At 40.4% G+C, this 23,834-nt stretch overlaps 2 protein-coding genes across 6 annotated transcripts in view; one reads left to right on the forward strand and one right to left on the reverse strand.

The window, feature by feature from the left end:
- Positions 1-20,007, reverse strand: ELOC (elongin C). Of its 3 annotated transcripts, none has more exons than XM_061601535.1 (4): positions 19,923-20,007; positions 11,503-11,558; positions 8,794-8,937; positions 1-5,785 (listed from the first exon to the last, which is right to left on the reverse strand). In XM_061601535.1, the coding sequence occupies exons 2-4, from the start codon at positions 11,504-11,506 to the stop codon at positions 5,595-5,597; spliced, it is 339 nt and encodes a 112-aa protein (XP_061457519.1). In that variant the 5' UTR covers positions 11,507-11,558; positions 19,923-20,007; the 3' UTR covers positions 1-5,594. The 3 variants fall into 3 exon arrangements, with proteins under 3 accessions (XP_061457519.1, XP_061457501.1, XP_061457510.1); XM_061601517.1 differs by lacking the exon at positions 19,923-20,007 and adding an exon at positions 18,868-18,981; XM_061601526.1 differs by lacking the exon at positions 19,923-20,007 and adding an exon at positions 18,695-18,838.
- The window catches only part of HAUS3 (HAUS augmin like complex subunit 3), an 11,867-nt gene continuing 7,021 nt past the window's right edge, over positions 18,989-23,834 (forward strand). Inside the window, exons 1-2 of one of the 3 annotated variants that reach the window (XM_061601473.1) lie at positions 18,989-19,088; positions 19,802-20,635. The gene's annotated coding sequence lies outside the window, so the exon portion shown is untranslated. Of the gene's footprint in view, positions 19,089-19,461; positions 19,580-19,801; positions 20,636-20,683; positions 20,943-23,834 lie in introns of those variants that run through there. The other 2 variants (XM_061601482.1, XM_061601490.1) reach the window with 2 other exon arrangements.

Consider the following 23,834-nt stretch of genomic DNA (forward strand, 5'->3'; position numbering starts at 1 on the left):
TCAGAAAAAAAGTTGTCTTTTATGCCCATGATTTAAAAACATTGTCCAAATGATAACTTTCCCCATGAAAAAGAAATCACATGTAAGGATTCACAGCCATAAATGACAAATTACAAAGAACTCCACCTGGAAGTAGCATGAAAATCCTAATCATACTCACTCAGAAACAAGTTCCACTGATTTCAGTGACTTGGATCCCAAAATATGTTCACAGAATTCAATGGCTTAGAACCCAAAATAAATTCAGACATTCCCCATTCTATCTTCTGCCCAGCAGTCACCTGTGGCTCCTGAAATCTCTCTGGTGGATCAGGAGATCCTTCTGAACAATGTGGGACTGGAAACTTTGGGTCGTATCCAGTGTTAGTCCTACTTAGAGGAGAACCATTGAAATGAGTAAAACTGGTAGTCTTGTTCATTAATTTCAGTGAGTTTCCTCTGAGCAGGCTTCATGTTGGCTACAATCCTATGAATTTTGTGAAGTTGCCTTGGGCTCTAGGTTGTTGCAACCTCAGTTTGAGTTGCCCGATGCAGTACCTTCCCATACTCTATGGGATCAGTTTCAGTTTATGTGGTCTGATAATGCGGACAGGACCCTTATAATGATGCAACCAGCTTCTTGCTCTCCTGATCCTTGTCCATCCTGGTTGGTGTAATCTAGTTGGTGTAATAGACTGAGTCAACAAGCAATGGAGTTGTGCCTGCTGCCCTTAAATGGGTAGCAGTGTGTCCGTTTCTGAAGAAGCCCACTTTGAACTCTATAGTTTATAACTGCTGCCCAGTCACGAATACCCCCTTCTTGGCCAAGTTGGCAAATCATCTCCAGCAGTTCCTGGAGGATAGATTATTTAGATCCATTTCAGTCTGGATTCAGGCAATTTTGGGACTGAATCCACTTCAGTTTGCCTGATGGATGATTTTTATTGAGAACGGGACAGGGAAAGTGCAACTCTGCATCATGATCTCTCCATGACTTTTGGTATCACTGACCATGGTACGCTCCTGGACCAGCTCTGTCGGATGTGTATTGGGGGAGTTGTTTTATAGTGTTCCACTCCTACCTGCAGAGCTTTGTCCACAGCATAACACTGGGGATTCTGCTTTGACCCCATGGTCCTTCCACTACAGTGTGCTGCTGCAGGACACTATCTTGTACCCAGTGTTGTTCAACATCTACTGGAGCCATGGGAAGCAATCATTAGGAGTTTGGGAGCAAAGTGTCATCAGTATATTAACACCATACAGCTCTATTTCACCATAATATCTAAGTCAGTAGAGGCTGTGCATGATCTGGACTAATGTCTGGGCAGTGAGCCCAATAAACTTTGAACCCTGAGAAGACAGTGTAGGTCCTCTGGATTAGCCAGTTGCTTGTTTTGGACAGGGTTACATTCTCTTTGAAAGAACATATTCCTAGTTTGGGGGTGCTCCTGCATCCATCTTAGTCGCCAAGTGGTCTCACAGGGGCTAGGAGTGTATTTTACCAGGTACAGCTAGTACACCAACGATTACTGAACAGGGATGACTGGGTCACAGTGATCCATTCACTGGTAACTGCAAGGCTCTATTATTGCAGTGCACACCATGTGCTATCCTTGGGTCTGCTCCAGAAGCTCCAGCTGATGCAAAATGCTCCTCCTTGACTGCTGGTGGGGGCAGACTACTGCCAGCACATAATTCCAGTGCTTAAAAGCTTACACTGACTGCCCGTGGCCAAGTTCAAGGTTCTGATATTAATTTAGAAGGCATTTGACAACTTGGGTCCAGGATACCTTAAGAACCTCCTGATTTCTTATATCCCTGAGGTTGCTGGGGGAGTCACTGTTAGGAGTCCCCCATGGTTCAGACACATAGCCATTCCACACGAGGAGCCATGCATTCAGTTTTATGGGCTAAATTCTGTAGAACTCCTTTCAGGGTGAGGTTAGATAGGCTCCCCCTAGCTCTTGAACTTCCTAGTGAAAACCTTTTTATTTCAGCAAGAATTTTAAGGTAAATTTTCTGATTTAGATTAGTTTTAATGATTTTATTGTACACCTGTTAAGCAGTATAATTGTGGAAACAATAAATTGTAGAAATAATAAATACATGAAGCAAGGTTGTAGCCAGAAATATTGACTTTGTGCTTTCACTTGTCAAGATACAGCCATCTGCTCTCTAACTCGAAACATTAATTGATGTTGTGATAGGCAAAATCGACTGTAGGTCTATCTGGAATTTCAGTAAACTACTGGAGTTATGTCTCCTGGTAGCAGGAGTCCTGCCACAGTTGCATTCATTAAGGGGCGGTTATCCTCAAGCCTTATAGTTTTAAGGATGTATTAAGGTGGATGAACAGAATGGAATTCAACACCCAACTGCTATATATTCTCAGTTAAAGTTATGGGGCTTTTTTGTGACTTCAACCCTCGAGTAAAACTCACACACAGTCCATTCAACTTCGCCTTCAAGATTTTACAGCATTCTAAGCAAATAGTTCAGATTCAAAGGCCACACTGGAAATATAGCATGAGCGGAAGGCATTGGGCAAACGGAAACAACTTATTTACAAATGTATATTACTAAAATGTCCATGACTATTATAGATAGTAGACCATTAGCAGTAGACAAATTTTGTCTCTGTAGCTCAGTTTTCAAGGAAGCTAGTGTGATCAAAGGTTGGTAATATTGAGGCCTAAGATCAGAAGCATATTTCATCTTAAACAATAATGAAATGGATTAAACTGCCATTTAACATTTATCTAGCACCAGCCATGGTAAAACTAACAAGTCTCACAGTCTACTATGTTGGACATGAACTAACAGTACCAGGCCATTGGTACAAAAGCAAGGATAGAAAGGCTAAAAATGTGTCTCTGCTGTGGTACAGGAAAGGATGCATGGATGAAGATTTTAAGGGAACGAGATAAGATTCTGCAGATGTATACCATGTAGCAGCAATTCTTAACAGGCTTTAATATGGGATCAGCTTCCTAGCACCTGAAGGCTTAGTTTGCATGAGAGAAAAAGTATTCTACCAAGTTGCGTAATCTACTTTTATAAACACATGGATATTTGTATAGCGTATGTAAACAGAATCATTTTAACCCAACTCCTCCACAGCATTGCTGTTTCACCTCTTACCTGCTCTTATAGAAGTTATATATTCAACTCTTTGTTGGGCCAGTTGCATAGCAACTGTAATTTGCAGTCCCAGAAGGCCACATCTCACTAACAACAACTGCACACCTCAATGGAATTCTGCTAGTTCTCACATCACCAGAGCATGCCAACTTAGAGCTATTGGGAATAGAGTATATTTTTTAAAAAACTGAATTTCTTTCACAGGGTATATTTTCAACCTGAATGTTTTTTAGTTTTCTACTCATTAAGTAAGGAAGGAAAGAAGCAAAAAAAAAAATAAGTGTAGGCAAGAAAACAAATATACATCTTAAAAAGAGGGTAGAAGTTCTGTCTCCTGGCCATGCTAAACTTCCAGTATGCATGCACACCAGGACAATGAACACAACAGATGAACAGAGTAATCACACTACCTTTCTGGAAAGGAGACATGATCCCCTTTCTTTTCAATCCCTCCTGAGAACAGGTAGTTAAGGATTTTGTGGCAAAGCAGGACCTATATTGTACCATACATGATATTACAATTGAGTAGTTGTCTCCACATTTCATTTCATGCATAAAATGTTCCTATATCAGTAACTCCCAGCCCAGGAGCAAAAAGCAATTCCAACAGCCCGTCCCTACAGTTTCTCAGAGAATCAGTCCCTGCAGACGTCAAGAAATGATAGGTGCCAGTGCTCTTTGCCAATTCCCAGGGTACCTGTTTCTTGGAATCATTACTATACACTACCCCCTACCAACAACACCACCTTGCCTCTTTTACCGGAACACAATGACCAGAAAGGGAAGGAGATGAATATGACTTCCCCTAGCCCTGCCCTACTCTGCTCAAAGTAACACTGAGCTTGGTCCAAATGAGAATAGAGGCTGCATGACAATCAAAAGAGCACTGTCTTCCTGTTCACTTGCATTTGTTCTAGAGTGGTGCCCAGACTGCTACCACTAGGCATATAGTTCCAGGAGCTGAATGATGGGATAAGATGGATGAAATGGGAGCTCTACATTTTTCTTCCCCACTATCCCACCTCAATTTGGTAGTTGTTTAGCTAATGCAATATGAAATAAAAGTATAAAATCAGTAAAATATTCAAAATTTACACAAGGACAAGCATCTACAGCACATCATTTCACTGTCCAAGTTATTAAGGCTGTCGAACTAATAAAAAAGTCAATTAATGCACTCATTAAGTTTCACAATAAAATTAATTTCACAACTTTGTCTGCAAGCAAGAATGGGTGTTGAAGATCACCAATTCCCATGAAACAAACTCATTTGGTTTCTTCTGGATAGTAACCATAACATAGGTCCCCTTTTGTCAGCAATATTTGACAAATGGTTAGACAAGAGTAACTATACTTCTATACATCCATTAAAATTACCATGTATGAATCTTACCTGTAGATCTGTGAAGCCATGGGCTTTACTTTAGATTTGACTACAGATGGGATCCAAGAATCAGTGAAGGAAATGTTTTGAATGTCTATGTGTATTCACAATTGATTCTCTCTCCTGCAGCATCTACTAAACAGTAACATTTAAAATAGCTCTAAGTTGCAGAAAGAACTTACTACAATATTTTGGAAAATAGCATTTTGGAACAGACCCCATCCAATCATAAGTTACATTAATTAAGAAATACCATTTTTGTCATAGAATTAGAGGTTCCCATTTTCCACATTTGACACTGCAGTAGAGACTCAACATTTTTACAGATCCAGCAAGTGAGTTTGAAAAAATAGTGGGAGTAAACACGACTTAATAGTGAGAGGAACCCATGATGGGTAGTATCATGGATTGACTTACATAGTTGTTTATCATGGTTGACTACTATATAAATGTAATATCTGCCAATAATACACATTTAAGGAAAATAAAATCAGAAGAACGCTGCAATTGACATTTGTTACAATTAACATTTGTTACTATATAATGCTTTCCACAACAACCATCTGGGGAATCCATTTTATCAGTATAGAAAGTGTGAAAATCTGAATTACAGAAAAAGCAAGAAAATCAGAAACCCCCAACATAAACACTTGCAATGCAATCCTATACAGCTCTAGTCAGAAGTTAAGTCCAACTGAATTCAAAATAGGGCATACTCTCAGGTAAGTGGATACAGAATTGAAAGCTTAGCAGTTCTGATCTGTTCTCGGAAAGCTTTCTCTCATTTCAGTGTGTTAACAGCATTAAAAACAATTCTGTCTTCACTAAAGGATAAGTCAAAGTCATCCACTAAATTGGCATGTTTATTTGTCAGTTGGTAAGAAGTCCGTTACTTGTGTAAGCAGCAAAACAAAATCTGAGCATGAATGATTCCTATGCAAAAACACTGGGAGCAATGGCCTCTTCAGTGACCATTATGCTTCTTAACCAAACATACAGAACATGCTATATGAAAAAGTTACTAACTGAACTACGTATATTAAATACTGGGAGGAAAAAAAGGCTTACATCGTTATTATAATTTACTTTAGCAATCTAAGAAGTTTGCAGCCATCAGCAGTTCCAGTGCAATTTCAGGTGCAATTGGAAATTCAGGAATCTCTGTAGAGCTGTTAGTGTAGCGAACCTTGTAGGTGAAATACATGCATACTTTGGATAGGACATGGGAAGGAATCTCTCTAAAATTAACTTCATTTGTTTCATTTTCAGCAAATTGTCCTGTGTACATAAATAAAAAAGACAAACAACTAATGAACTTACAAATCCTTCTATGAGTAAGCATTTCAACAAAATATAACAAAATATGATTTGGTAGAGCTCTTTGCTCATTCAGCTTCAACATATTGTGTTTCATTTATGCTTTAAAATTATTTTATTTTGACCAGCTATTTCCCCATTTTTTCTTTGGGAAAAAGTCTTTATATCAATCCTACAAAATCAGCTGTTATGGCAGCTTGTACTTGAGAAGGTACTGTACTATTAAGTTGATCAGAGCAAATTTACTTCAAATCTTAAACAACAAACTAAAATGGCAGTGCCTCTTTTCAGCCTTAATATAAAAAAACAACACAATTAGTTCCAGGCACACAAAGGGGCTCCATACCTGTTTTTCTTGAATGGCAACCTCCCGCCCATCCCTACCCCACATATATGCACACATACTGTGCCATGGAACTCAGTGGACTTCTACAAGGTGTTTTCTATACAACAAAGATACGCTGTTCAAAGAAAATATTCACACATCTTACGTGTGTGCAAACCCTCAAGGTCTTGTTGACATACTATCTAAAGATTATCATAGAGGGCTACGCCAAAAGAAAGCACTAAGTTAGGTAAGTAGGAGTTTGGCTGGCATGGATTCTTGTTATTCCATTTTAAGAATGCATTTATAACCTCCATTTCAAACACACTTGGTAAAAAATCCAATTTATGATCACTGTTCTTCTCTGTGCCCTAGTTTACATGTAACACTAATGTTGCCCTGGGCTCCTTTTAGGAGGAAAGGCAAGATACAAATTTAATATATAAATAAATAAGCCAAACCATGGCTAAGTGAAAATGCATGACATGGAAAATCTTTGGCTGCTTCGCTCTTCCCCACATTACCTGGAGCTAAGACATGGTTTGGCTTAGTGTTACATCCAAACCCATGCTCGTGTTTTTTCTCACTCCATACAAACCATGAGCTGTACCCAAAGTTTGTTCTTGGCTCAACGCTTGTGGTTTGTCTGGAGAGACAAACAACAAACCTGGGTTTGGATATAATGCTGAGCCACACCATTTCTTAGCTCCAGGTACCATGGCAGCAGGAAGACGGGAAAAACAAAGAGGCCATGAGTTTTCCAGTGAGTACATGCTTGTTTAGCCACGGTTTGGCTTAGTGCTATGTGTAAACTAGGCCATTTCAGAGAGAACAGGGAACAACAGAGAATGGAAGGTACTTACAAATAGCTCTTTGAGAAAGATGCATGTTAGCAAAATTTGCCAGATATTTGTTTTAGAAATAGGCTCAACTCCAATTAAAAAAATCTTAAGCCTCCAGATTTATCCCAATTTGTGATAACACTACAGACAAATAGAGAACAGTTCCCAGTGAATCTTTTTGGAAATAAATTCTGCTTAATTTTAAAAGGCATTTTACAATCAAGCGCTGAATGTACAAAATAGTTTCCTAATTTTTTTCACACTACATTTGCTGTTACTGAAGAAATACTAAATTGAAAAGATTAAATAAATTTCTGAAACTCATAAGTATACTCATTTGAAGATAAGGCCCAGAAATAAACCTATAAGGATAAATTTGTACACCAACATATATATCTGATGGAAGAGAGACTCATTCATGCAAACAGAAGTTTCTCTAAAAACCAACATGGACTGAACAGCCATATTCTAGAACTAACGACCTTTTTGGCTACTTTCCCATATGTTTACCATAAAGCAGGGGCGGCAAACATGTTTGGCTTTGCAGGCCAGATCTGTATCAGATCCTACATTCACAGGCCATATTTGACAGATGGGAAGGGTTGCCCACCAGTCAATCACCTGTTGTTGCAATGATGTCAGGTAATTGGGTTCTTTCAAGTCCCAAAATTAGAACTTCAAAGCACCATAGAGGGCTTGGCTTTACCACTCATCAGCTAATGGGCAGCAGAGCCAAAGCCTGCTCTCCGTAGGCATCAGCTGCATGAGTGAATTCCCCACAGAGAAGTCACTGGTGCAGTCAATCCATCAGGCTTGAGCTCTATAGCCCATCAGCTGATGGGCCATAGAGCTCAAGCCTGCTTTCCCTTGCCAATTTGCAATCAGGAGCACTCCCGACTGTACATTGGCAACCTCATCACCACATGTACCACTCCAGATGCCACATACGCCAGGTGTGGGACAGGTGGGTGTGGCTTGGGGAAAACAGCCTCATGGGGCAAATTTGAACCCTGGCAGGCCATGTTTGGCCCACAGGCTGGAGGTTTCCCCAGACCACATGGATCAAAAATTATGGACAAAGACATTGGTTGAGTGGTAACTGAGCATTCCACATGTTAATCTACTGAGGTTTTTCCTGTCCTAACTATATATTAGAAGTTCAGGCTCAGTTTAAAATACTTCTGTGTATGCCACTTAATATAAGGAAGCCATTACATTACTCTTTTTAAAAAGTTCTAAAAGGTGACAGTAAATTTGGTTCTTATGTGTATCTCTCTCCTTTTGTATCTCAGCACATCCCTGCTTATGATCTAGTCCCTCAAATGATTCACCTTCTCAGAACATCTCCACCTCTCTTGCTTCCTTTACATCTCTCTTCAAAACTTTCCTTCACTTTTTCTGTGAAGACTTTGGCACCACCCACTAGTCCACATAGTTCTTTTCACAACAGACATCATTTATCCAATCAGCTATTATATCCCACTCAGGTCTGATTTATCACCTCAAAAAAGCAAAGAATTATATAAGAAAAACAAGACTCAAAACTTAGCTAGCTATGCAAGGGCCTTTCAACTGGTCAGTATAGAGAAAAGTCTAGATTCCAAATACGTTTAAGCTGAAGAGATGTATTGATTCATGCACTTCAAGTTGTTGGCCACATTATCTCTGAGACAGAAAGAAATGCAAAAGAAATCCCTTGTTCAATGAAGAAGATGAAACACTGGTTCGGTCTAATGCTCTAAAAACCACAATCAAATCCAAAAACATGCAAATTTTTTAAAGCTACAATTTGTTGAACCTACCTGGACCACTCAACATAGCTTTTATTGTTCCTGATGTGAGTGCATGCTCTCTTTTAACAATGAATTCATGACCATCGGAGGATATCAATTTCACATACATAGCATCAGGACCTTCACACCCCCCATATGTCTTCTCTTCTCCATCTAAAATACACAATCATTATTCTACTTCAATTATTACATGTTAGAAAATTTAGGAATAAAAAAATGAAAAACTTCATTTTAATGTTTAATTAAATGTTAAATAAAAAGCACAAAACTATGAAAGGCAAGAATACTAGCAAGAACTATGCAGGAAACAGGTATTAAAAGAGGTCTAAGAACCTTTTGACAAAGTTTCCCACTAAAGATGCTTCAGTAAACATAATGGTAATGGGATAAGAGGACAGATCCCATCATGGATCGGCACCTGGTTATTATTGATTTATATCTCGTGTATGAAAAAGAAAAGGGAGGAGCCCAGAATGCCACAAAATGGGAAAGTAAAAAATAGTATCTTCAAAATGATATTTATTGTATAACCAATATTAGAATATGCCCAACGCGTTTCAGCCCAATCAGAGCTTTCATCAGGGAATATTGATTAGTTCTGAAATTTTTTTACTTATATTAAAGCAAAATAACTGCAACACTTATGAGACAGGTTCTCATAAGTGTTGCAGTTATTTTGCTTTAATATAAGTAAAAAATTTTCAGAACTAATCAATATCCCCTGATGAAAGCTCTGATTGGGCTGAAACGCGTTGGGCATATTCTAATATTGGTTATACAATAAATATCATTTTGAAGATACTATTTTTGACTTTCCCATTTTGTGGCATTCTGGGCTCCTCCCTTTTCTTTTTCATACATGTTTTTGAATGCCCATCACTTTGATTTATATCTCGCCCTTCCTCCCAGCACATTAAAGAACGGGAAGTAGAGAGCTGGAATACATGGGCAGTTCTCACAATAAAGAGATGTAAGGCATCCTCCAAAGACCTGTATTGAGATTGATGCTTCTTAACTTCTTCATAAATGATCTGGGGTTAGGAATGATCCATAAAGTGGCCAGGTTTGCTGTTGATACCATATTATTCAGGATGGTGTTAACAAAGAGGACTGCAAGGAGCTCAAAAAGGACCTCTCCAAACTGAGTGAATGGGAATTAAAATGACAACATAGGAAGCTGTATTATACAAAGTTAGACCATTTGTCCATCTAGCTCAGTACTGCCACTGACTGGCAGCAGCTCTCCACTATTTCAGACAGGAGTCTTTCCCAACCCTACCTTGGGATTAAACCTGGTACCTTCTACATAGTTGCCTGACTACTGAACTATGGCAAATGTGATTCAATGCAAGTAGGCGTAAAGTGACGCACTCTCAGTAAGCAGAAGTGACACTTGTCTGGAAACCAGATGTGCAGCTCCACCCTGCCTTTGCTGCACCAGACTGTTACTTCAGAGGGCTTAACTTTTATCTTAGCACTGTGGTGCTTAGCGCTAAGACTGGGAATAAGAGATCCCGCTACCTGCTCTTTAAGGGCTTATCTCTGATTACCATAAAATGGCATGGAAAGATTGGCAAGTGGGTGGGGCTTGCTGGGACAGACTTAGTGGGCTAGACTGAGGGATGTAGCAGGCCAGAGGTTATCCAGCACTGCTACAGACATCTAGCTAGCTACTGTGGGAAACAAGTACTAGACTAAATAGGCCTTTGGTCTGATCTACCAGCGTTCTTGTTTTTTTAACTTTTATCCTCTAAGTTCTTTGACACCTTTTCATATTTGATAGGTGCCAATCTATTAATCTGAAATCCTTGAAACAATGAAGAGCTTTCCCTTTAACATTCAAACTGTGTGAACGTCCTATTACATGAATGTTAAAATGCAGTATTAACTTTACCTAAGGGAAATATTTCCTTTATCTTAGCATTATTGGTAGAAACTAACAGTGAGCAGCTGCAGGTAGCTAATGCATTACTCCTACCAAATGTTTTTCTTTCTTGGGTATATTAGATACAGACATTAAAAACACTTCAAAGGTAGAACCTAATAGTTCAGTACATGTACCATTTCAGCACTCTAAAGAAAATATATTAAAATGATACAAGTAGAAACAAGTTTTACTGTATAATGCTAGACATGTCTACTCAGAACTAAGTTCTGGTGAGTGCAGCTGGAGTTTACTCCAACAGAAGCAAGTACAGGATTTCAGCCTTAATCTGTTTCTTTCCTTGCTCCCATATGCCACATTCTTTCTAGCCAATTATCAAGTATGCTTTAGAGTTCCCTGGGCTTGGTCTGCAGCCACACAAACCTTTACTAATGCTAAGTAGAACTGGGTCTGGTCTGTGCCTGGATAGGAGGCTACCAGGGTCCCTCTTGAGTATGGCACCCTGGAGTTTCATGATGGAAGACAAGTCCAACATAAACAATTCTCTTTCACTTTTATTCCAATTTAAGTTTTGTGAAAGCAGATTTTTAGCAAGCTGCAAAGCCCTAAACTATAGAGATGCCATGGTGTCAGATAGCAAGCAAATAAAAACCTAAGAGGTATTTCAGGAAAGGCATTTGCACAGACAAGTACTACTAGTAATTGCTGATGTCAAATCTCATTAATCATTTTACCAAAATATGGGAAAAAATAAAACTAGGTTTTTTATGACATGCTTAACATGCTTATGAAGCAAAGGCTGTTACCAAGGATATTTTTCACAGTACACTTACCCATCTCTTCTTATCAAATGATTGGTTCTTTGTCCCTGTAGCTTTTGCAGTAATATCTGAAAACAAATGGAAAAGTACATACACACTCAAGTTCATTACTAAAATGTTGTTTGGTGGCAATATAAGAAGGTCATCAACAGCAGTCCTTTCTACAGTTGATAGTGAAGTTAAATAAAAACATGACTTACCTATGTTTACTGAGCCACACTGCCAATCAAATGCAGATCAGTGTTTTAGTTAAATCAGTACCACCTAGCTTGAGATCAAGGTTATCCAAGACTCTTTATTGTGTAATTATAGCCTGACTAACCAACGCCATTGCAATTTCCAGGAATAATCTCATCTGGGTATTTTTTGGTCACAGAAAATGGGAATATTTATTTATTGCATTTACATCTCATCTTTCCTGCAAGGAGCTCAAGGTGGCATACATGGGTCTCCTCCTCCATTTTATCCTCACAACTACCATCTGAGGTAGGTTAGGCTGAGAGATAATGCCTAGGCCAAGGTTACCCAGCAAGCTTCACAGCTGAGTGGGAATTTGAACCCCGGTTTCCCAGGTGCTAGTCTGATACTCTAACCCAGCCTTTCCCAACCAGTGTGCCTCCAGATGATGTTGGACCACAACTCCCATCTTTCCTGACCATTGGCAATGCTGGCTGAGGCTGATGGGAGTTGTGTTCCAACAACATCTGGAGGCACACTGGTTGGGAAAGGCTGCTCTAACCACTAAACTGCACTGTCTCTCAATACACTTCAACTCCAATTCAGCCCTCACATCCAATTGGACAGGCATACTTTCAGACAGTGTCCCGAAGTTGCCCACCAACGGATTTCTACAAAATATTTTTTGGATTATTGGAACTACTTTTTCCTCTGGTCCTTCTTAAACCAGATTCTTACCCCCAGAGGAGTAAGTTTAATCAGAACTGCTCGTTCTGACATACCTTGCAAACGTCAAGACTAGATTACTGTGATGTGATCTATGTGGGGCTCTATGTGAAAATGGTTAAGAAACTTCTAGTAGTCCAGAACAAGGCTGCCCAGCTGTTGGCCAGGGTCAGTCAAGAGAATATGTAAGGGTCTCCAGATTACTAATTGCCAGGGTCAACTCAAAGTATTGAAAGCCCAAATAGCCTAGGCCACTCCTTGAGGAATGGGCACTCTCTTATACACACAACTCACTTCCTTAAGTCAGTTGGGGAGGTCCTATCCCAGATATCTCATGACATTTGGTTCATATGTACTAGTTTTCTATTGTCACACCATGATTGTGGAAAATTATCCCCACTCCCATAAGGTGTGCATGGACAGATTTATCCTTTGCTCTTGAAGGTAGGTGAAGACCATTTATTTGACCTGGCTTTTTGAGTCCAAGAGGCATTTTGAGTCCAAGAGGCATTTTGAATGCCAATTTAATACTAAAAAATAAACAGTAAATGTGTTTTAATTTTGAATGTTCTATAAAATTAAATTATATCATTGTTAGGTGCTTTGGGATTTATTCTTTACTGAAAAGCAGTATAAAAATTAATTTAACAAATCACAATTTCCTGGAGATAAATTATACTTCCTATGAGCCAATAAGTAGAAGGAGTAAGTACAGAGGCTCTTTCAGGGTGCAAAGGAAGACATGACGGAAAAAGGAACAATCATAATGGTCACAGACAGGGACTGGAGTCACCTCTATCACTTCCCTCACTGTTTAAGGATACAAGTTAATCAAAATAAACAAAATCCAATGTTGCAGAAGGTGGCTTTTGCTCCCATGCTGGGACTTCCCCTCCTTCCCCTCCCCCCATTCCACATACCCTCAATCTGCTTTGGAGGGTCCCCCAGCACTGGGGCTGCAGGCAAGAGGAGAGGCCTGTGCACAGATACCACTGGATTTTACCCAATCGCCCCAGTCTATTGCAGGTTCTGATAGGCACCAGCGGGTGGCATTGGGAGATGAGGTTTCAGACCCTTGGCCTCTCAATTGTGGTGTGCCACAGGGTTCTATCCTCTCTCCCATGCTATTCAACATCTATATAAAGCCGCTGGGGGGCATCATCAGGAGATTTGGGCTGCAGTGCCACCAATACGCGGATGACAGCTCTATCTCTCATTTAAGTCCTCACCAGAGATGGCTGCGGTTACCATTTCCAAGTGCCTGGAGGCCGTAAGTGAATGGATGGGAGGAAACAGGCTGAAGCTGAACCCCGACAAGACCGAGGTACTGCTTGTGGGAGATAGGAGGAGGTTGGGTGATTTTGACCTGGTGTTGAATGAGGTAAGATTGCCTCAGAAGGACCAGGTTCGCAGCTTCGGTGTTGTTCTTGATTCCCAGCTGTCCATGGAGGCTCAGGTCTTGACGGTGAGCCGGGCAGCTTGGTATCAATTACATTTGATACAGAGGCTGCGACCCTACCTCCCTGTCCATCTGCTCCCACGGGTGGTACATGCCCTAGTCTCCTCTCGCTTAGACTATTGTAATGCGCTCTACATGGGGCTACCCTTGAAGACGGTCCGGAAATTACAGCTGGTACAGAACGCGGCGGCACGTCTGATCAAGAACAGCCGCCGCCGAGACCATATTACTCCAGTACTTAAAGATCTGCACTGGCTACCAGTTGTTTACCGGGCCCAATTCAAGGTGTTGGTTTTAACCTTTAAAGCCTTACACGGTTTTGGTCCAGTTTATCTAAAGGAACGCCTTCAGCATCACCAGATAGGCCGCCAAACGAGATCAGCATCCCAAGACCTTCTCTCGGTCCCACCAGTCAAAACAGCTAAGCTGGTGTGGACCAGAGAGAGGGCATTTTCAATTGTGGCCCCCGCCCTCTGGAACTCTCTGCATTATGATCTCCGCCATGCCTCCTCCCTGACAGGCTTCCGCCGAGGACTGAAAACATGGTTTTTTAGGCAGGCATTCGAGACCTCTGTCTAATTTAGTTTAAACTTTGTATGATGTGGGTAGGTTTGGATTGAGTATACCTATTGTTGTTTTGTATTATATGTTATATTTTACTCTATGTTATATTTTAGTCTATGTACGCCGCCTAGAGTGGCCGTTAATTCGGCCAGATAGGCGGCCTAGAAATAAAATTTTATTATTATTATTATTATTATTATTATTATTAACAAATGTTTGTGGTAAATAAATGGAACTTTATGTGTTCAGGACCTTTAAATTAATCAGAATCTCAAAGAATCCTAGCAAGCCTTCTCAAGATACAAATGGCCTTAGCTTCCCTGGATGTAAGAAAACAAAAGCGAGTCAGATAGTATACAGGCCATACAGATCAACAGAAGAGGAAAGGAACCTGGCTTATACAGACCCAGAATATGCCTGGAATACCTATCAAGGAACCCATCAAGAAGCATGGGGAGAAAAACAGCACAAAACTGATCAACCACCCCCTCAAATGACCAATCAACAAAAGGGAGAAGGCATACAACCATTCGTCTTTTATTGATATTGATTAGAATATGGATGGAAAGCAAGCAATGCCCACATGTTGCCTCTTGGTTCAATCAGACAAATATCCATTTTGAGAGAGTATACCAAGAATCTATACGACTCCACCTCACACTTTTGAATCTGAGCTATGTTCACATATGCATATAGTGTGTTAATAAATCTGAGTGATGTGAACCAACAGAACTGAATTCTGCAACCTCTCTGCAAATGTACACTTAACAGCTTATTTTTCTAATTCAATATACTGACAGTCACGGGGAGAGGCAAGAAGTATGCCACACACTGAAGCACATCTGATGGAAATCCTGCCCAGCTCCTCACCAAAACACATCTAAGACTTCCCCAAGGTTTCACCATACAGTTTTAGGCCAACCTTTTTAAGGCATTTGAATGTACCCTGCTTTTAAAAATGATAGGATTGTGAAAACTGAGATTCAAGATATTGAATTCTACAACTAATCTTATTTTGCACTTGGGCATCTCAATCAGAGTACATACAGCAGGTATGCAAGTCCCCCTTGCACTATTTTAAAAGACAGTAATTTACTTAGTTACGTTTGCAGATAATGTGCTCCATTTTTTACAAATCATTCACATTGAAAAAACAAACTGCATGACTTATCCTTCTTACACTAACAAAATGTTAGGTCTTGCCCTTAGTTTCCTGCCTGGTCATGCTATTCCCACAATGTTACATCCCAGTCTCAAAGGAGTTCTCAGCTAACATGATGGCTAATGAAGATTTAACTTCCACTTAGTATGATCAACATCATACTAAGCCCCACCCATATTTTTTAAAGAACAAAAAACTTTCCATTATTTAAAATAGTAATGATAATGTCCAACAAGTTATGCAAGTGCTGGGGAAGAAATGACAAGACAGGAGAGGAGATAGTAGATGATCATTTACAAGTAGCAGAAGTCTAAATTTTTCATTTATGTTGTCTTTAATCATTGCATCTGTAAACCTTTTGTTTTCTGCCTACACTATGGAAGGGATAGATGTACCCCATAACATTATAAATCAATCCAAGGTCCCCCTGCCACATTTTCAAAGGAATATCGATTTGCTGCCATTTATTTGTGGAAGAGCATCAGAGATACAATACCTTACTCGTGTTGACAATGTAAAGTAGCATAACATCCATAAAGCCTTTTTTTCATTGTTGTCCAGATATATGAACCTGTTATCTACTCCTTTTCCACATTGTGCATCTGCTAACATTTTTACAATCAACATACCAATTTCCCACTTAACAAATGCACTGCAAGTAAATCTGTTGGTAGGAGCTTTGTTTTCAAGCTAACAGAAGGCTGCTGGGCACCAATGGTTGTTTAACAAAGTAGCCAGCAGATTTTTTAGGAGCGGTGGCAATCAATAGCTTTTTTTTAAATTTAGCAGAGTTTTGCAGTAGATCACCGTTATCAGCTGGGGGCAAGGAAGCAGTATAGTTTGGCTACAAAAGTGAAGCAGAGTTCCAGTTCCCCATTAATAATCAATGTACAAGGACACTAATTAACATTCTGTTTACATGCTATAAAAAATATCAACTGAAATAAAGTTTAGAACTGAATAAGGAATCGGAACTCGACTGAATTTCTAACCCAAAGTAATATTTGGGACGCTGTATGTCTCCTGTATAAACTGTTTTCACATGATGCCTGGTACAAAAAAATAAGTGTAACTCAATGTACTCTGAAGCTTGGGCCTCAAGGATGCTTTGTTTTGACTGATGGTTAATTCATCCACAAACAATGAACTGGGATTTGGCTAGATGTGTCCCCAAACATACGAATGATTATCTGTATGGCAAGGCAATGAAAACTGTGTCTGCTCATTCTTAAACATTATTGAGCTTCACTGTTTGAAAATAGGAGATCCAGAAATTTCTGTAAGGAAATTATTAAGATCTGCTTATATTAAAATGTGTTTGCGGCTTTTTCAGCCCAAAAACACTCAAAGCGCTGTACATTATTAATAAAACATTTTTAAACTGTAAAACAGAAAACATATCCTGAAGATGCATCAGAGTTTTAACAAACAGCAACAAGATATATGCTTTAACTATTTCAAAAACGTGTAAGTTAATATGACATATTACACCTAAATTTTTATGAGTCACATTTTACAATATGGAATGATGCTGAAAAAAATCTTTTTGGTTGTACATACTGCATGACAACTCTAGGATCCTTGCAGAAAAAAGAAAGGTTTTCCTATACCAATGGTGAGTGAACAGTTACTTGCTGCTCACTTCTAGGCAGCCCAGGGGAATGAAGAAAATGTCAGTCACTGCAATGCATTTAACAGCATGTGAGTACTTTCCTCATTCAAGAGACATAACAGCTCTTTTTGCTCTCTATCCTGAAAGTCCAGAGAATGTCCATCCATTTCAAATCTTGTTTAACACACGCACACACACAGAGTAATTATAAGACATAAAGCCATTTCTAATTTTGGTTTATCTAGACTCCTGCAAGGCTGAAGACCAAGAAACCATGACACTTGTTATCATACGATTCCACAATGCAACTTAAAAAACAACCCACCACCAATCCAAGGGAAAAGCTGGGTTTATGGAATATTTGACCATCAGTCCATGGGTCATAGTTAAAAAAAATGTGTAAAAAAATCCAAAAATGTCATACACAATGCACAGTTTGGGGCTATGTCACACATTTTGCCCAGCTAGAGCCTAAGAGAATTCAAATCTACCAGAAAAGATCCATAACATATTGAAATAATTTTGTTGAAAACTATTGAAAAGGTTACTTCATTTAATCACTCCAGATAGTAACGATCAAACTTTTTGACTCTCAGAATGAATACAGTGGGTACTACTTCAACATTTGAATTGTCATTTGATAGCATCCCAACAATTGGCTTTGAACCAGAGCAATAAACATCATTAAGTGAACTCTACCCCATATATATCACAGGCCTGGCTCTTGATGCTTTCACCTTCAGCGATGTGAGTAGATACTAGATAGGCCCTTTTGGTGGTTGCACATTGGTCAGGTAACCCCTTCTCCATGCCTATTTGTCTGGCACCTTTTACTTTTTAAAAACTTTTGTTTTGCTAGGCTTGGAGAAAATCACTGAGTGCTGTATTTTTATTCAGACTGTTTTATTTCATCATTTTAAAAATAATATTGAGAGCCTATTGGCAACTATAACTGAAAGGCAGGGGGTTTATTATATAAATAAAAGCTGATTTCAGCCCACTCATGCGATGCCTAACCTACACATAAGGTGCCTACTTTTCGAGACCTGGGATGTGAAAATTCCGTTACCTCAGTGTAAAGGAACAGAAGTGCTAGAAGCCAAACAGCACCCATCAGGCATTCCCGTTTTTGTAATGCCAGACATTTTGGGTACACTTGGGTGGTACTTGCGGGAAAAGGCAGCACCACAGTATGAGGAAATTTCAGATGCGAGACAGTGTGTGATAAAAAGGCCGCGGGCCGCATGGACACTGTTACAGGCCTCCCTTTGGGTTCCTACTAAAGAGGAAGAAAGTGGATCTGAGGCGGCCCTGGGTTCTTTCCACAGAACTAGAAGGTGTATTAAATATCTCACAAAAAGCAGCATGAGGCAAACGAGGAGTCTTCAGAGGTTAACGGGGGTGAGGATGAGAGGTCACTTTTCTAGTACTGTACTGCGCTTAACAGACAAGAGAAAAGCGTTAGTCATCCAGTACATTCGGCTCTCAGAGGCTCAATTCACACCTGCGGTTCGGTCACAGTGGGAATTGCTTTTCATCCAAGCAGCGACCGCAGCTTCTTCCCACGACCCCGAAAGTCACCAACAGGATAAGAAAGAGGTCCCTCATGGCAATCACAACGCGGTAAGAGGGGGGGAAAGCTTAGCGGGAGACCCACTCGCTAGTGTTCGAACTTACCTCTGTCCTGCCAGCGCCCGCAAAATATTCACCGGGTAGCTTCTCAGGCCCCTTACGGATTCTGCCGGGCCAACCGCCCGAAACCACTTCCTTTAGGTCACAGACACCGGTTTCCGGTCTCCGAAGCTGAAGCACACAGAAACCATGGAAAGGAAGGGCTAGAGTGTCGTTTCCTCATTGATAACAACAAGGAGGCCTGTGGCACCTTAGCACTAACAAATGTATGTATGGCTAATTATTACTCTTTAAGGCAGGGACAGAGAATGTGTGGCCCTTCATATGTTCTTGAATTCTAACTACGATCAGCCCTAGCCAGTATGGCCCATGATCAGGGATGATCGGAGTCGTACTCCAACAACCTCTGGCGAGTCAGAGGTTCCGAATCCCTACTTTACGGTACCACAAGCCTCTGGAATTTTTGTGTTGTTGTTTTGCTGCAACAAAGTAACATGGTTACCTTTCTTGAAACTAATTTGGCATCTCTAAAAAAAAATTCCGCAGGAAATCCAAACCAATCCGTGATAGTAGTGTGTTATACCTTCCATTGCAGCATTTTAAAGCACTATCGTACTCTCCTTGTTGTACGAAAAGGGTAGCTTCGGCACATTTGATGTTACTAACAGCACTGGACTGAACTGCAAGGCTGTCGCGAACCACTCTGTCAGCCACAGCCGCCTCCACCGTCTGTAGTATTGGGTAAAATAACTATGGAGTATGTTCTTGCATTTAAAACTTTTTTTTTAAAGGGGGGGGAGTGACGCTTTCCTCTACACTCAGGAATATAAAATCTGACTTGGAAAGAATATGACCTCTTGTCTTTGCTTCTACTTTTTTGTGGGAAGGGAGGGAAGGACACGCTGCTGCCAAACCCAGCTATGCTAAAGTCCTGGGGATTTTACACTTTCTAAGAATGTCTCTCATTTTTACCCCGCAGGTGAGAAAGAAAAATGGCAGACAAATAAGTAAAGCGAGTATACAATTTCCAGGCACTGGAATTGCCAATATAACGTTATAAGTTTGTAAACAGAAGCACAGACATTTAAAATAGCAATCACCTTCCGTATGTTTATGGAGGAAAAAAAATCGATATTTGCATACTTGGGACCATGGTCGTAATCACGTGATCATTGTTTCCGAGAATTTCTCCCGTGGGATTTCCATACTTGCATAAATTCTATTTATGCAAATAAACGGCGGTGGTTTCAGTATTGCCTATTGAGCATGCGCATCTCAACTGCATATTAACCACTACGGTACTACAGTTTAGTACAGTATATGTATGAGTCGCTCTATAACAATGTTTTGGAATTTAAATAATTTTAATACTATGACATCACAGAACGATGAAAATGTATGCGCTCTTTAATCTGTAATCTCCGTGGTACAGGCAACCTACAGTGCGTTTACCCAGAGCTTGGAAAAGTTACTTTTTTTGAACTACAACTCCCATCAGCCCAATGCAGTGGCCATGCTGTGTGTTTACCACGCGGTTTGCATAATTATGGACTGGCTAGTCAGGCCGTACTGCGTCTGAGTTTATGTGGCACGCTGGGAAATGTAGTATCCCTGAAAGTTGTATACCACGTATATACATCTGAATCCCACGGAACGAAAGAAAGGGTTGGATCGGCTATCGCGAGACTTTGCAGTTGGTCGGCCATCGCGAGAAGGCAGAGGTTTGAATCCTCGACTGCTGCCCGCCAAACTGTTGCTGCGGCTGGTTCACGAGAGTGATGATCTGCTCTTTGTGGAGTGTTAGTTTGCCCACGTGAGTATATATTTGATTTATTGCAGCTCTTTTGCAAGTTTTACTCGGAAGTAAGTCGAGAAGAGTTTCACGGGGGAGGAGTAACCAACCGTCTGTTCCAGAAAAGAATTACTAACAGTGTTAGTTAAACTTCGAGAAAACGCACTGAAATGAATAGACGTGACCAGCTGAGGCCTATTAATTTAAGAGAGTGTACTCTGAGTAGACCTTAGTTGGCTACAACCCTAAATAAATAAGAAAACGAGTTTCGTGGGATTTTCAAGATGAACAGGTTTAGGCTGAAGTCCTGTGCACAGTTACTCTGGCGGTAAGTTCCATTGAACCCAGTGGGGCTTACATCTGAGTAGGCACATACAAGATTGTGCTGGAAGGCTGCCATCCTATACACACTTGAGTGAGAGTTCAAGTCCCACTGAAATCTGAGGGACTTACTGAGTAGTCTATGTATAGGATTGCTCTGCTAGGCTGGAATCCAGTGCAGTTACCTTGGAGTAACTCCCTTTGAACTCAGTGGGGCTTCCTTCTGAGTAGGTTGCACTACGGTAGTAGCAGTCATTTGTGGGCCAGAACTCATTTAGGCTCCATTCGTTCTGCATGCTTTCTGGGGAGTAAATATGTGGGCTTCTGGTACCAGTCAGGGTCTGCCATTGAATGTGATGGAGGGTACTCTCAAGTATACATTGAATTGTAACTGGTAGGATCTAGAAGTCTCTTTCCTGCCTCTGCTAACCCTTTGCTAAAGAGGTGACCCTCTTGAGAATTTGACATCCAAGGATCCTAACAAATGACTGTGCCATGCCACACTTCATCTGATGAACTGATCTCTGACCTGTGAAAGTTTCAGACATGAGAAAATATGTAAGTAAAAAAGAAAAAAAGACTAACATGATTATCCGTGTGGAACTTACTTGGCAGTAACTAATTGCTTCTGGATTTAACCCTCTTACCATCCTCCATGAGTACAGAAGACAGAAGCTTTTGAACTAGATTTTAAACTTGTCCTTTTCTCAAAGGCTGGTAACAATTTGGAATCTATAAAGGGAGAAGAGGAGGGATGTTTAAAGCTTCTTCCCACTTCTGCTCTGACACACTCCCTTCCTTTGTTAATTCTTGGCCACAATGGAAAGGACAAGCCAGCGAACCCCTGCTTTTGCGGTCTGTTGTGATGGGTGACTAGGGATAACTCCATGGACTATGAAGTTCCCTTGAAATCAATCTGTGAGTAATTTGTAGTCAAAGGCAAGCTTTCTTATGATCTCACATTCCAGAGGGGTTGCTCTGTTGTCAGCTGCAGCAAAGTAAGAAAGAGAATTCGCAATCCATGGGTATGCTGAGAACAAATTCTAACTGAAAAGTAAAAGATCCAGTTAAAGTGGGTATGACCCATGCCTACTGTTGATGAATAGTGTACTAAAAATCTGATGAGATACAGTTATTTTCTGTAGTAAACTAATACTTTTATTTTCAATTAGAAACATCAAATCATGTATCATTTAAAATGATAAAACTGTAGCAGCAATCTAAAACACTTTACTAGCCAGCATAACAAATCAGATGATGATGATTATGGAACAATTTTTAAAAAATAATAGCAATAGTTGAAACAATTAAAATATCCAGCCTAGCATTTTAACTAAAAGCAGGTTAAAACAAAAAGAATTTTAAAGCCTATTTAAAGTCTGGTAAAGAAAGAGCCAACCATTGAAAAGCCCTGTCCCCAAACTTATAACATGCTGGGTGATTGATTTCTAAAAAGGTAGGGTGATATCCGACTTAGTCGTTCTCAGAATAGACCCGCTGAACAATATCATTGGATATCATTTTTATTGTGATAATTTTTTGTAAGCTACTCCAAGAGCCTCTCAGAACTGTAAAGCAGGATATAACTATTCTAAATAATGTCTATTGATTTCAATGCGTCTGGGCCAAGTATGATTTAGTAAGATACTACCCCTACCTGTTAGGCTTAAAGTAGGATGGGCAGAGCAATTGAATCCCCTGATTACCACGCTAGATAAGATTTAGATGCTGCAGAGGTGTCCCTCCCTCCACCCAGCCCTGATGGCCTCTGCTGTCAGGTGAGCTCCACCCATTGGTGGGGAAGCTCCACCAGTGAAGGGTGTCCCAATGCACCACCCAAACAGCAGACAGACAGAAGTTACAGCCAGTAGCCAGTGGTAGCAAACAGAACCCACCAAAGCAGGGTGATTTGGAGGGGACTGGGCTGGCACGATCTGCTGGATCTTGTGCAGACCTTGCCATCACATGATGTCAATGGGCTCAATCTGGGCATCTTCATTGCACCTGGGACTAGTGCAGCAAAGTGGCATTTTACTTGCCACTTCACCTCCCACTTGGTCATGTGTGAATGCTGGGAGTGTCGATGTTTTGGTTGCAGTTCTCTATCAAGCCCTGCCACTGCTGGTCAAAGTTCAGGATTGCTACCTTAATCTGTGCTGTTAGACTTGGTATTAAATTTCTTTGTTCTTTTTTTTTTTTTATACCATGAGGTTCTCTGCCTTTGAAATTTAAAAAATTCCCGTAATATGTTGATTTGGTTGCTGAGGACAGTTGATCATTCGCATTAAGCAATTAATGCATTATTTTGCAGCAAGATCTTGACAGGCTGTTGTTTTTTACTTACTGACCGATTGACTGTCTTACAACATATCTATCACATCCTTCCTCTCGAAAGGAGCCCAGGGTGCCAAGTATGGGTTGGCTAACATGCACAATTCTATATATTCTAGAAATCTTGTATATTTTACTGCAGTGGTTCCCAAACATTTTTCTCCACGGACTACTTGAAAACTGCTGGCGGTCTTGGCAGACCACTTAATGATTTTTCTGCCTCTTGTAACAATTGTAGTGCTCTGTGCTAAAGGCTGTGTGATTTTTAAATGTATTTTATTGCTTCTATCAAGATCACTGGGTCCCAGATTCCTGGTAACCATAGCTCTTGTAAGGCACCCTCAGTTGCCAATCATACCAGGGCTAGAAAAGTAGCAAAACCAATCCTGTAAGGTAGTTAACACTGCCACCACCCATTCTGTCCACCAGTCTGGGCCAGAGGAAACCCAAACCTTAAATTAAATGAATGTTCCCTGGATTCGACAGAAGCAAGAGCTAACAGCCTATGCTTCTTGGAGCCCCAAGCCAAACACACTATTCAGTAGCAGGAGCCAAAAGGACAAAGTGC

Source organism: Rhineura floridana, chromosome 1, assembly GCF_030035675.1.
Source record: "Rhineura floridana isolate rRhiFlo1 chromosome 1, rRhiFlo1.hap2, whole genome shotgun sequence".
NCBI classification, from domain to species: domain Eukaryota; kingdom Metazoa; phylum Chordata; class Lepidosauria; order Squamata; family Rhineuridae; genus Rhineura; species Rhineura floridana.

Coding starts and splice junctions, on each gene's coding strand:
- ELOC (XM_061601535.1), bottom strand. Junction 5,786..8,793: donor AGCTATGTTGAGTGGTCCAG/GTAGGTTCAACA, acceptor TTATGTACACAG/GACAATTTGCTGAAAATGAA.